Source organism: Rhinopithecus roxellana, chromosome 4 (genome assembly GCF_007565055.1).
Source record: "Rhinopithecus roxellana isolate Shanxi Qingling chromosome 4, ASM756505v1, whole genome shotgun sequence".
Classification (NCBI taxonomy): domain Eukaryota; kingdom Metazoa; phylum Chordata; class Mammalia; order Primates; family Cercopithecidae; genus Rhinopithecus; species Rhinopithecus roxellana.
The window spans coordinates 139,713,990-139,727,892 of NC_044552.1; the positions used below are offsets into that span (position 1 = coordinate 139,713,990).

Genomic DNA, 13,903 nt, shown 5'->3' on the forward strand with positions numbered 1-13,903 from the left:
ACATAATAAGAAAATGCTTAGAAATAGTTTAAGTATATTTGATTTTAAGAAGTTCAAAAGTACTTACTTTAAGGAAGCTACCTCACTGAATAAACTCTGGTTTTCCTTAAACATTCGCTCCTCATTTTTCTTGTTTTGTTCTTGGAGATCTTTTACTTGATTATATAATCGTTCATTTTCCTTTTTAAAAACAGAATACTGCATTTTAGTTAAAAGTCGTTAGTACTTATATAACAGAATATACGTGCTCATAACAGATTAATCCTTTAAATGGTCTTTTAAGTTTCTTTAGTTTTTGCATAGTAAAATATTCTTTAAACTTTTTATATTATATCAGAAGAAAATTTGGTGTCTAAAAACAGTTCTTTCCATAATGTTTAAAACGCCTAATTGAAAAAATAATTTGCCAAAATTCCCAAAGCCAAAGGGCCTAAGGTCAGTTGAATGAACTGCATTTCACAGGAGTTAAGTGGGAGAGTGGCTGAAGGAATCACTACATCCTGACTATGTGGACCCGGGTGGAAAGACCCAGTGAGACCCTTTATATTCTTTTCTGCTTCTGACCCAAGAGAGGGAAAAAGAAAAAAAAAATCGAATCACTGCTGGAGGAAGATTCTGGAAGTCTGGCTGCCGGTGGTGAGATAATCAGATGTATCTATGGGTGTTCATGCTTGTATCTGATATTGACCGTAAACAGGGAGTTAAAGACCGGTGTTTCTGAAAGTTGTCAGGACAAGGCAGAGCAGAAGACAGATCCAGTTCACCAAAAGGCTTGAGCTAAAGAGCTGAAGAGTGACTCAACCAGTTGAGATCAGAGGGAGAAGAGAAGGTACCAATCTGCACTTAGATGTCCTCCCTGGCTTATTAACCTGTTTAAAATTAAAAATCAGATGCAAACCAAGAGCTTTTGAGTATCTAATGCAAACTATAGACTGTTTTACCATGTCTGGAATAGTGCTGGGCAGACAGTCTGTGCTTAATAAATACATGCAGAATTAATGAACATCCTCCCTTACTATTTAGACACATAAATTTTGTGTTGTCTCTGTTGCAGGGGTTAGTTGGCATACTTATGGGTCTGTTAAATTTTCTTAAAAACCCGTTTTTTAACGGCAAGATCAAACTGGCAGAAGAATTTGAATGGTTCCCAGTAACTGAGGGCAGAGTGTCCTGCAAAATCATTCCAATTCAGCTACAGCAAACATTGTAATCACTGATGTGGCAATGCTTTCAATGATGTCCCTGGGTGATAATGCATGTTACTAAGGCTCAAGGTCCAAGTTACAGTTGTCAAAAGAGAAGAATGTAATAAGAGACAAGAAAGGGGAAAAGTAAGAAAAAAGGGTGTGAGAGGCAGGGAACAAAGATGCTGAAGATCACTAAACCTGTCCTGGTTGACTGTTAGGCTAGCAACACCAAGATGTCATCACACATTGCAAACATCTGCCTCTGTAGGACCCACAGATCTTTACATTAAATTCAAAATTTTTTCACCCTCAGGACGTTAGCAATTAATTCCAGATTCATATTTCTGAATATAATAGCAAAATCAGCCAATATTGTCTACTGAAGAGCATTACAGAAAACTAAGAAAAGACAGGGCAGTTTTAAAGAAACTGGCTATTAAAAATAATAACAGGTAACTTTCATTGATTGATTGCTGTGTGCCACACTAAGAGTGTACAGATGCTCCTCAACTTGCTTGCCCTGCAAATGGCTATATCTCAATAAGCCCAAAAGTAAGTAAAAAATGTCCTAAGTTGAAAATACACTTAATACCCTGATAAACCCACTGTAAAGTCAAAAAATAGTAAGTAAAACTTATGATGAGGTTACATCCTGATAAGCCCATCATAAGAGTTAAAACTTTGTTAAGTCAAACCACTGGAAGTTGGGGATCCTATATATTATTATCCCCACTTCACAAATGAAGAAACTGGATTAGAAAGATTAAGTGATGCCCAAGGCACACAGCAGGTGGTACAGCTAAGACTCAAAACCAGTATTTTCCAATCCAGAACCCACGCTCTTAGCATTTAATTCTCCTCATGGGAAATACATAGACTAGTCAAATTATTACCTCCTATTTGCCAGAATTCCCATTATCTGTTAAATAAGCACAGAAATATTTCAACATGCCTTATTTTTTTTTTTTTGAGATGGAGTCTCACTCTGTTGCCGAGGCCAGAGTGCAGTGACGTGATCTTGGCTCACTGCAACCTCTGCCTCCTAGGTTCAAGTGATTCTCCTGCCTCAACCTCCCAAGTAGATGGGATGACAGGTGTGCACCACCATGCCCAACTGATTTTTTTTTTATTTTTAGTGAGATGGGGTTTCACCATGTTGGCCAGGCTGGTCTTAAACTCCTGACCTCAGGTGATCTGCCCGCCTCATCCTCCCAAAGTGCTGGGATTACAGGCATAAGCCACTGTGCCTGACCTGCCTTGTTTTAATAACTAAAAGGTCAAGAAGAGTAAATTTGCCATATGCTGAAGAATTGCCATACCTGTTGATACCCTTGAAGAAGTGTCTCTTGTTCTTGTATTTCTTTTTGGATTTGCTTCAATTTTTCTCCAGTGACAGGATCAGCTGCTTCTCCAAAATGTAACCACCTTGTTTTTTTGTTTGTTTCTTCAAAGCTGCTTAACTTTGAGAAATTGCAGAAATTGTTTTATTTGGGGAAGGAAATGATAAGGTGAGAAGTGAGAAAGAATAATAGAAAACTCCTATTTAGATTGAAAACTGTCTTATAATATTGAACACAGTGGAATGTGACATAACTACAGCTAAATCAGCAAAGTGTTGTTTTGTGCTGATGGTGCCGTTAGTAACTCACAAATGCTACACAATGTCATCCTCTGGGTCTATACCATCTACAGCAGTTTTGCTCAAACTTTGATTTCTTTGAAGGTCAGAATGAACTGATTTTCTTTAAAAAGGACGGCTAATAGAAGAAAACCATCAAAATGAGCCAATTTAAATTTAATTTTCTCCTCCAACGGTTCAAAATTTAGGCTCTCATGTACGGAATCACTCATTAAACCATGTCTATATTTTATACAGCAAATACATCAAGTCAAACATCTCTAGGAAACAAGGATGACAATGTATTTAGCAGGGAATACAGGTTTTTTTAAAAAAATAAATATTAAAAACAACCAGAACAATGTGTCTAGTACCTTGGCTTGAAGAATATAATTATCTTGATTCAATTTGAAGAGTTCTTTTTCCTGTTGTTTCTTTAGTTCTTCCAACTTATTTTCTAGTTCTTTCTCTTTTTCTGAGAATGTGGCTTTAATTTGCTCAATTAGGGCTTGCGCACCCCTCCATTTTTCCTCTGCTTCCTGAACTCTTTTAAACATAAGTAATTCCTCCTCCTTGTTTTCACCACAGTATCCTAAGGAATCCTTTGAAGAAAAAGCATTACTTCATTACAGTAGACTTATGTATAAGATTTGAACACAGGTGGTTAATAAAAAAAAGAATAAAAAAGACATGGTTAACAATGTTCTATTATATAAGAAAATTAACTGTTTAGTAAGAGTGATTACAGCATCACTCGAAGGAAAAGACATTTCAGTCCTTATTATATTTTGTTATATATAATTTAGCTTTAATGTAATTTTAGAACATAAAAACATTATGATTATTAATTTTGAATTTAATACCTACAGTCTGAAACTGAATACAGGAATCAGTTTCTGTGGGATCTTCAGACTTCTTAGGAGTAACCAGGCAACTTTCAGTTTTGGGAGCTGATTTATCCAAAGCTGCAGGCTTGATGAGTTTTGTTCCAGGTAAGATTTCTAAATATTATAAGCAATGTATAAATGCACCACAAATGTACAGTCAAATGTATACTCATCAATTGTGTACAATAAAAATACAATGGAAACACTAAAATGAGGATCTCAAAATAGGCTGATGGACTACACTATAACACAGCTGTTTCACTATAACTGATTGCATTCAGAAAAATTGCCACTCCGTAATCAACGTTCTACTAAATTTGACACAGATGGCCAATTAACCCAAGACTATGTCAACTGACAAATGGAGCTAAATAAATGTGAGAATGTAGATAGAAATAACTTTCAGAGTTTATTACTTTTAAATAAATTCTTCTGTTAAATGTTCATAGCAATAATCAATCAAAATTTCTAAATGACAAATCAAGGAGCAGCTGATAACTTTATGAAACATTTTGGTGCAGATTAAGTGTGCTTTTGGAGCACATTTTTTATAAACAACATATATCATGATATTATAGTATCAATGGAATAATATAAATTGCAAGGACGATTTTATAACTGTTAATCTAAATAGGATTTTAAAAGATTAACACTGTTATAAAAACCTAGTGCGTGCGCTCTCTCTCTATATATATTAAATTAGAAAAAAAGTGATAAATATATACTCTGTTCCAATTTTCAGCTTTTAAGGTAACCTGTAAATTCTTAAACAAGAAATCATTCTAAGGCTAATATATTATTCAGTTAATAATAAACAATGTTTAAGAACAATACCTAGAAGAGATCCTAAGATCCATATTCAACTACTACAGGCCCTGAGTTCAATAAACACTATCTGATTGCTTTAGAGATAAATTAAGAACTTCAAAATTTAAATTTTAAAAATAATTTATTCAAGATGCTAAATTTTTAAATGTAGAGTTTACTTTTTAATTACAAATGTTCTACATGATTATTAAACATTTGGAAAATATAGAATAGTCAAAAGAAAAAATAAATTACCAACAGTCCCTCACCAAAAGATTTCATTTCAATTATTTTTCCAGGTATGTGAAGGTTTTCCTTATAGAGTTATGATCACATTTAATTAGACTGATGTAAGTTTTCTGGAGAAATTTCTAAAAGTGTTCATGAAGAGGCTGTTTTGAGTCATTGTAAGAGGAGGCTTTTAAAACTTCCCAATCACTGGAGGCTCATTAAATGAATGGGGTGTGATCTGCTAGCACATGATTCTCCTCAGGACAAGGCAGTTAGTACAGGTGGAATGTCCCAGACCAGAAAATCCAAAATCCAAACTGCTCTAAAATCTGAAATTTTTTGAGTGTCAACATGATGCTCATAGAAAAATGCTTACAGGACCGTTTAAGATTTTGGATTTTTAGATTGGAGATGGTTAACTAGTAAATATAATGCAAATATTCCAAAATCCAGTGAAATCTGAAATTTGAAACACTTCTGGTCCCAGGCATTTTGGATATGTAATACTCAACCTATCACAAGTTCTTGTTCATAGCTGTACTCTGCCAGTCCTTTTATGCCAGAATTCTCCCTTCTTGAATTCTTAATTTTGACTTCTCTCTCAGTGGACTAAAGTGTCAAGTAATTATTTTAAATAATGGCACATGAGCAGTACTTTCTCCTTTTACATACGAAAAAAATTTGCTTGAATATGAAATTTAAACATGAAAACACTGTGGGATTTGGAACCCATGAAACCTTCTTGGAATAGCAATGCATAAGAAAATTCAATCAAAAAAGAAACCAATCAAAATAATTCCAGAATAGAGAAACTATGACTAAGAGACAAGAGAAAAGCATTCAGTCTCTTTAATAATCAGAACCAAGAATTAAATCCAAAGCTGAGGGAAATTAAGGTTGTAGTAGAGAATATACTAAATATATCTTAAGTAAAAATAAAAATGAATAGGAAGCATGTAAGTTGGGGATACAATATGCTTTATATTTCACAGAAGGGAAGGAATCGATTGGTAATGTCTAAAATTGAAAAAGTTAAGAAACAACACTACAGTTATGGCAACCTTTGAGTGTTTTCATAATCTCCTTAAAGATTTTTCATAATCTTTTCCTTGTATTTTCAGATATACAATTTCTTGGGATGAAATTTATTTTTCTTCTTATAGATATAAGTAAACCTAGATCTAATATCCTATTTTAAAAGAACATGTAAAGTGTAATCCCATTCTTACAAAATATTTTGTCCATTTATCCACATCTGCCCTTCTCTTTCCATCCATTCATTCACATTTCCTTCTATTATGTAAGTATACAAATAGTGAGATGCATGGAATCTGCTAACCCACCATAACAACAGTTGTTTCTGGCTATATCATTGCTTTCTTCTTTTACTTTTCTGTAATTTTGAATTTTAAACAATAAGCATATATTAAGAATTTTTAATTCTTAATAAGAAAAGATACTAAGAATTTTTGTCCTTTCTTGAAAAAAAAAATTAGTCTAAAAATAAAAACACAAGTTACAGCCAAAGAAAATTAATCAAAACTAAAAAAGGAAAACAACCACATGGCTGGTACTGCTAACTGCCAACCTTCTCTTCCTTCCTATTAATAAAGATCTAATTCTGTCCTGAGCAGCAATGTACATAGTTAAACATACTTGACCCCCTGAACTCCACACAACTGATGGCCACAAGATCAAAGGTCATTAAGATGGATGCAAAAACTTTCTTGATTAGGAAGTTGATGATTTGACTGGCATCTACCTTTTACCTTTCACCCTATCTCATGGACAGGGTCCAGAGGCGGAGTGGCCATTGTGACAGTTAAGACAAAAGTCACATACTAGGGATTTTGCATCAGGAAAGAAAAAGGAATCTGGTTCCCTGCACAGCTTACCAGCCATGAACTGCCTATCTCTGGACTCTTTGTTACATAAAAAAGATATCTTTAATTTGGTTAAGTTGTAGTAGCTGGGCTTTTTCTTCATCCTAACCAATGTTGACTTTAATTTTAACTGCATTCTGTATATTTTCTGAACACTAATCTCATCTCAAACTCTGCTTCCTGGAGAACTTAACCGTTAACAAGTAACCACTATCGAAAAGGAATTACAGTTCCTCTGAATATAACTAAAACTGCTCTGGGCAATTCTTCAATAAAAAAGAGATTAAAAACAACATACTTCATAGACAGTCTAGTGAGAAACAGTAGTTCAGTATAAAAATATTTATGGTCCATTATTATACTTTACTATAAATTTACTATAAAATTTAATAATGTGTTTTATTTTTATTTTGGATGTCACAAATGCTATAAAATTTTAAAATATGAAAAATGAGTTTAAGAATATTATTTCACTTTACTCATAAAAATATCAGTCTTCATCTAGCAACCTCCTTATGATTCCTCTCATTTCTTTTTCACTCACTGTGACATTACCTCTGTCTTCATTCTTGGTAATTTCAACATACTCATAGGTGATCCTTTCAACTCCCTGGCTTTTGGTTCCTTGAACTTCTTTCCATCTCAGCTACTCGTTCCCATTGGCATAGTTTAGGTCTTTCCTAGACTATTATCAGTAATGTAACCACTCCCCAATCTCAGTCCCTCATCTAATCACCTACTATGACTATCATCTCTGTCTTCCCCCCTCACACCCTCTGGTACCCAGATTCCAACAATCCTTTGACCCCACTAGGACTCACAGTCGATGGATCGTACGTGTTGCACATTGTGTCACACTCCCTTGATGCCCTTTCTTCCTTCATTGCTCAACTTAAATTCCATGGTCAACTATTCTAATTACTTTTACATACATCATCAGCTTCACTTGCCAAAAATATATTTTTTGGTAAACCCAACTGTTATACCAAGTACAGTTCGTTTAACAGTTGGTTAAACAAGTTGGTTATTTAACGTGGTAAATAACAACTTGTTATTTCAATTTAAATTCATGATCACTAACTTTAATTAGACTGTCGTGATTTCTGACAGTCTAACTCTCCTAGATGGCTACTTCATATCTTCTCTTTTCTCTTGTAACCTCCAAAACACCTTTGCCTAACCCTCATGCTCATCTAATGATACTGCTTTCTATTTCTCAGAGAAAACTGGAGCTATCACAAAAAGCATTCTCTCCTCAGCACATCTAACCACCTGCCAGCATACATTCTCCCTTCCTATCTGCCTCCACAGTTCCTAGAATGCAGGAAATAGCCATGTTACTGTCTAATGCCAACCCTTCTTCCACTGTGCACCAGATCCCATTACAGCTACTCTATTCAAAAACATTGCTCCAGTAACTCTTCCCTCACTCTTGTACTTTGTCAATTATTTTTCTTTCTATCAAATCTTTCTTAACATCATACAAACAAAACAATCATTTATTTCATAAAAACAAAGCAAAGCAAAAATGTTCTTGGTCTCATCTTCCATCTCGGCTACTGGCCCATTATTCTGCTGCCTTTTACAGCAACTATCTGCAGTGTGGTCTAAAACTTGAAACACCATTCCACTCCTATTCCCGCTTACTCCCATTTAATTTGCCTTTTACAGCCACCTCTCCACGGAAACTGCTTGTACACTTTATTGATCACCTCATCCTTGCTAAACCCAAAGAGCAGTTCTCAGTTCTCACCTGTCTTAATCTCTCAGCAGTAAATGACAGAGCAGTCCTTCTCAATACACTTTCTCCACTTGCTTGTTTTCAGGATTCCACATGCTCTCAGGATTCTTCCAACCTCACTCTGTTTCCTTTGCAGGTTCCTCCTCTTCTGCCTGATTTCTTCAGGTTAGCAAGATCAGGGGCCTCAGGCCTTGGCTTGCTCCTTTCCCTCTATCTATGCTCACGATTTTGGTATTCTCAATCAGATTTCAACAACTCCCAAATGGTATCTATAATCCATATTTCCCTCCTGAACTCGACTTTTATATCTGACTGCCTCCTTGTCACTTCTGCTTGCATATTGAATAGACATCTCAAAACTATCATCTCAAAAATTAAACTCCCAGTTTTCCCCCAACTCTCAAATCTACTCAGTCACAGCCTTCCCCACTCCAGCTGAGTATAACTCCATTCTCTCAGTTGCTCAAGCCAAAAATCTTAGCAATCCAAAACCAATTTTTCAGATTTTTGGTTCTACCTTCTAAATATATCCTTATCTAAATACTTTTCATCACCTCTACTGCCACCACCCTGAGTCAAGCCCTGTTGCCTCCTGTAAATTGCATCTTACAAATGGGATGTGGTACCTTAAGATTAATTCTCCTCGATGGAAGCAAAGAAAGTAAAACAACATACTAAATAAAGAGTATATGATTACCTTTTTTCCTAGGTTGATTAGAGGTGGAAATCGATCTCAAGTTTTTGCTTTTTATAATGTCCCCTGAAGTTTTCTTTTCAAGAGTAGAAAACATCTTGAGTGGTGAACTGGGTTTGCCATAGCCTGAGCTCCTAACTGATGCATATAATCCACGATGGGGTTTCCTTTTAAGTAAAGGAGGTGCACTTTTGGCCTTCTTGTATGGTACCTGTTTACCCATTACAGCCCCTTCTTCTTCAGAACTAAGTTGAGATCTGTAAGTCTGTACACAACAAGCAAAAGCTCTTCAGTACCTAAATAAACTTTTAACTATTGTTGTAAATGAATATTTAAAGGATGGCAAAACAATAGTGATTATCAAATAATGTAGTTGGTAAAAGGCAAACTACCATAGTTAAGTTCTTGAAGTCTAATGCATCAGAATTTTAGTATTTTGAAGCAGACCTTCAAAGTTAGCATTGAAACAAACTAAAGCAAAATAATAAGGCAAAATTAGCTTGCCAGAAACCAAGATGTGTAATTACTTGAATGAACACAGCAGAAAGAACATATTTTGAAACGACATAAAATCTTATTTAATTTGTTATCTGAATTTCTCAAGGTGCTTTAAAACTGTTATTAATACCTTGCCTTATTCCACAAAGAACTGGAGAAGACTTAAATACATAATTCAAAATTATAAAATACAAGTAGAATGTCTGAATCATGGGAACTATAAAGCAGAAGAGCTCAAGAATACAGGAAAAAGAATCAGTAAAATGTAAATTTCTTCACAGGTGTTAACTGCTTTCCTATAAAATGACAACTTAAAAAATACAAATGACTGGAAAAACTGAACAGTGCACACTACAATGATGAATAAACTTTTTCTTATACTGTTTAAATTCTGGACTATTTTATTCAAAAAAAGGAAAAAATGTATAAAGAATGGCTTCTAAAAGCAAGCTAATGTTATGGTGGTATTTTTGAATTTGGGGATTGGCTAGCATTGTAATAAATATCACTCACAAATATCCAAGATCTACTGTGGAGGTTAGTATACAATCAATCCCACTAGTTTAAAAAGCACACACCTACCAATAGTACTTATATACTTTACATAACTTCGGTTCTCAATATCTCAAATCAATTTAGACTATAAATACTTACTTTATTAATTCTGTCATCCTGAGATAATGATGAAGAATTAACAGATATTTTTTTCCTCAAAATATTAAGGTACATTTTATCAACATGCTCTTCTGTGGCAGTTACTTGTGGACAGCTGTTTTCCATACTCTCATTTGTGGTCTTTTGTAAAATCACATTCTCATCATTTTTGTCAAAAAAATGGTTCACATGTTGTGAGTCTTGAGACATAATATTTGGGTTCATCTTCAGGGGTAAAGAGTTAACAAATTCAGTTTCTTTACCTTCAGCCACTTTCTCAGAGCTATACAACAAAACAGGACACAGATAATGAACCCTATGTAACAGCTCTTCAAACATCAGTAATAACCACGTGCGTGTGTACACGCAGATGCACTATATATATGAGTTGTTAACTATTCATATTAAGTTACTGATGTTAAATAAATTATTTATAATTTTGGTTAACAGCACACTCACGTAGTGTAATTGCTTTTAATTTCAGATAATAATTTTAATGCAGTATAATGCAAAGAATTATAAAGGTAATGCTGAGATCTATTTTAGAGAAAGACCAAACCAAACAAGACTGAGACTGCTTTTGTAGAAGAAAAGTAAAATATAAATTTCTAAGTGAACTTTCTGTAATATATCTTTTATCTACAATTTCTTATAAAGTCGACATGCATTTGAAATAAGAAAAACATTTTAAACATTTCTAGAAGAAACTAAAGAAATAATCATAATTTATGTTAAGGAGGCTTAGAGTATAAATACTAAAAAAGCATATACTTAATCACAGTATAGGATAAATTTTAATGTAAAACAGAAGAATCACTAGGCTTTGAAAAGAAAATCACTTCTGTGGTTTAAAGTACTTAAATGTAACAATTCAATTAGCTATTAAAAATGTAGAAGATACAACGTAAGGAAATGTTTTAAATGTGGTTAAATATTGGCAAACTACAGGGTCTCCAAAAATATGGCAACTGTGGTTTAAAACACTTAAATGTAACAATTCAATTAGATGTTAAAAATCTAGAAGATAACAACGTAAGGAAATGTTTTAAATACAGTTAAATAGTGGCAAACTACAGGGTCTCCAAAAATATCGGAACTGTTAGTCTTAAAATATTTAATCAGTGTGTCAATTAGGCCATTTAATTTTATAATTTATAAAATAAGATTAAAGAATGTTTAAGAGGCTACCATTTTCATATAATGTAGATTGACTTCTTGGTAACCATTAGAAGCTTCTAAAGTAGCTGGAATCATCAAAAATATAATAGTTCTTTCCTTCTTCATAGCAGCAGAACCTGGCTAGATGTTAATCAAAATTGTTTCTCATTCTTGCTGGGTACCAACTAAACTATACTTCCTTGCCAACTTCCATCTAGATGGGACCATTTACTAGTTCTTCCCTTTAGAATGTGAGTGCTATGATGCCAAGAACCCAACTTATTTGTTACTGGCTTAGTTGTCAGGTTTAGGGTGACAGGAAACTGATAGAGTCTGGAGAGATGGCAGCCTATGTTTTACAGTGGCAAAACATTGCTAAATTGTCATCTACAAAAGTTTGTAAGGCAGACCACATGCCAGCCGACCATGGAGAACTAAGAGAAATGACGGGAAAGAACAAGGAGTTAAGTGCTGGCTACTATTAGCTTCTTTTGACAAGATATTACCAAAAAACTGATGAGCTCAACAAAGAATGAGCTGGTTTGTAAGCAGAATTTAAAGAGAATAGAAAGAATCTAGAAATTCTAGAAATGGGTTCTCTCTCTATGTGACTCAAGCTGTAAGATCCAGCCTTGAAGAATACTATGAAAAAGCAAGATTTCATGAGACTTCTTGGTTGAAGAGTGAGGAGTGACCCAGTTCCTTAGCAAAGATCATATGAAGAGTGTCATCCAGAGTGAGACTCCGTCTCAAAAAAAAAAAAAAAAAAAAAGAGTGTCACCTTCACATTTAAGGTATTGTTTCCCCACATATCTAGAGAACTGCAAATAAACGCAGAGAAAAAAATTAGAGGGACAAGGAATCAAAGAATAAAGCAGATTTAAAACCTTTGTCTAGCAAAGGACTTTTTTTTTTTACCTTTTATTCCAGGTTCAGGGATATGGGTATTGTTCACGGGGATTTGGTGTTCAGACTATTTCACACCCAGGTAATAAGCATAGTACCCAATAGGTAGCTTTTCGATCTGCACCCTCCTCCCAACCTCTCAAGTAGGCCCCAGTGTCTGTTGCTCTCATCTCTCTGTCCATATGTACTCAACGTTTAGCTTCCACTGATAAGTGAGAACATAAGTATTTTGTTTTCTGTTCCTGCATTAGTTTGCTTAGGATAACGGCCTCTAGCTCCATCCATGTTGGTGCAAAGGATGTGATCTCATTCGTTTTTACGGCTGCATGGTATTCCATGGTGTACATGTATCACACTTTCTTTATCCAGTCTATCACTGATGGGCATTTAGGTTGATTCCTATCTTTGCTATTGTGAACAGTGTTGCAATGAATATATGCATGCATATGTCTTTATGGTAGACAATTTACATTCCTTTTGGTACATATCCAATGATGAGATTGCTGGTCGAACAGTAATTCTGCTTTAAGTTCTTTGAGAAGTCGCCAAACTGCTTTCCACAACGGCTGAACTAATTTACATTTCCACCAGCAGTGTATAAATGTTCCCTTTTCTCTGCAACCAGCATGGTTTTTTTGTTTGTTTGTTTTTACTTTTTAATAAGAGCTATTCTGACTGGCGTGAGATGGCATCTCATTGTGGTTTTAATTTGTATTTCTCTAATGATTAGTGATGTTGAACATTTTTTCGAATGCTTGTTGACTGCACGTCTTCTTTTGAAAAATGTCTGTTCATGTCCTTGCCCACATTTTTTTTTTTTTTTTGAGATGGAGTCTTGCTCTGTCACCAGGCTGGAGTGCAGTGGCACAATCTCGGCTCACTGCAACCTCTGCCTCCTGGGTTCAAGCGACTCTCCTGCCTCAGCCTCCTGAGTAGCTGGGATTACAGGTGCGTGCCACATGCCCAGCTAATTTTTGTATTTTTAGTAGTGACTGGGTTTCACTATGTTGGCCAGGATGGTCTCGATCTCTTGACCTCATGATCCGACTGCCTCGGCCTCCCAAAGCGCTGAGATTACAGGCGTGAGCCACCGTGCCCAGCCTACTTTTTAATGAGGTTGCTTTTTGCTTATAAATTTGCTTAAGTTCCTTATAGATTCTGGGTAGCAAAGAACTCTAAATTTCATTGCTGGCACATGGAATTCACTGGGACCAAAGTGATTGCTAGGTTACTAAACCTTCTGAAAGAATATAACGTCAAAGAAACCATAACCCTGTTCAAAAGAAAAAAAAAAAAAAAGAAACCCAAAAGCCAGTGACTGGGAACCTTAAAGCTACCTGCAGGCAGGAAGTGGATTGAGAAGGGTGTGTATGCCCCAACATGGGTATACCCCTCAACCTAAAATCCACTTCAGTTGTAGCCAATGGTGATAAAATACAAGACAAATCCTCCAAGGAATGCAATGAGGGGCTATATAGAATAACAGATTTAAGGTAGCCCCTTCTTAATAGAATAATAACCTAATCAAGGAAAATCCCTATTCCCAAGATAGGAGGCCTTTACAAGTTCTTTCCAGTGGTTCTCAAAGTTGCAACATTGATTACTGTATTTTCCTCATACTTTTCCTTGCTGAAAGGGC

The 13,903-nt window shown here is 35.0% G+C and overlaps 1 protein-coding gene across 2 annotated transcripts in view; it reads right to left on the bottom strand.

The window, feature by feature from the left end:
* Positions 1–13,903, bottom strand: part of CEP162 (centrosomal protein 162) — a 109,274-nt gene that overhangs the window by 59,397 nt on the left and 35,974 nt on the right. For both annotated transcript variants that reach the window (XM_010383964.2, XM_030929097.1), the window contains 6 exons: positions 10,201–10,483; positions 9,052–9,313; positions 3,673–3,806; positions 3,180–3,407; positions 2,507–2,647; positions 68–180 (listed from right to left, as the gene is read on the bottom strand). In XM_010383964.2, coding sequence (XP_010382266.2) covers positions 68–180; positions 2,507–2,647; positions 3,180–3,407; positions 3,673–3,806; positions 9,052–9,313; positions 10,201–10,483 — 1,161 coding nt within the window. The remainder of the gene's footprint in view (positions 1–67; positions 181–2,506; positions 2,648–3,179; positions 3,408–3,672; positions 3,807–9,051; positions 9,314–10,200; positions 10,484–13,903) is intronic.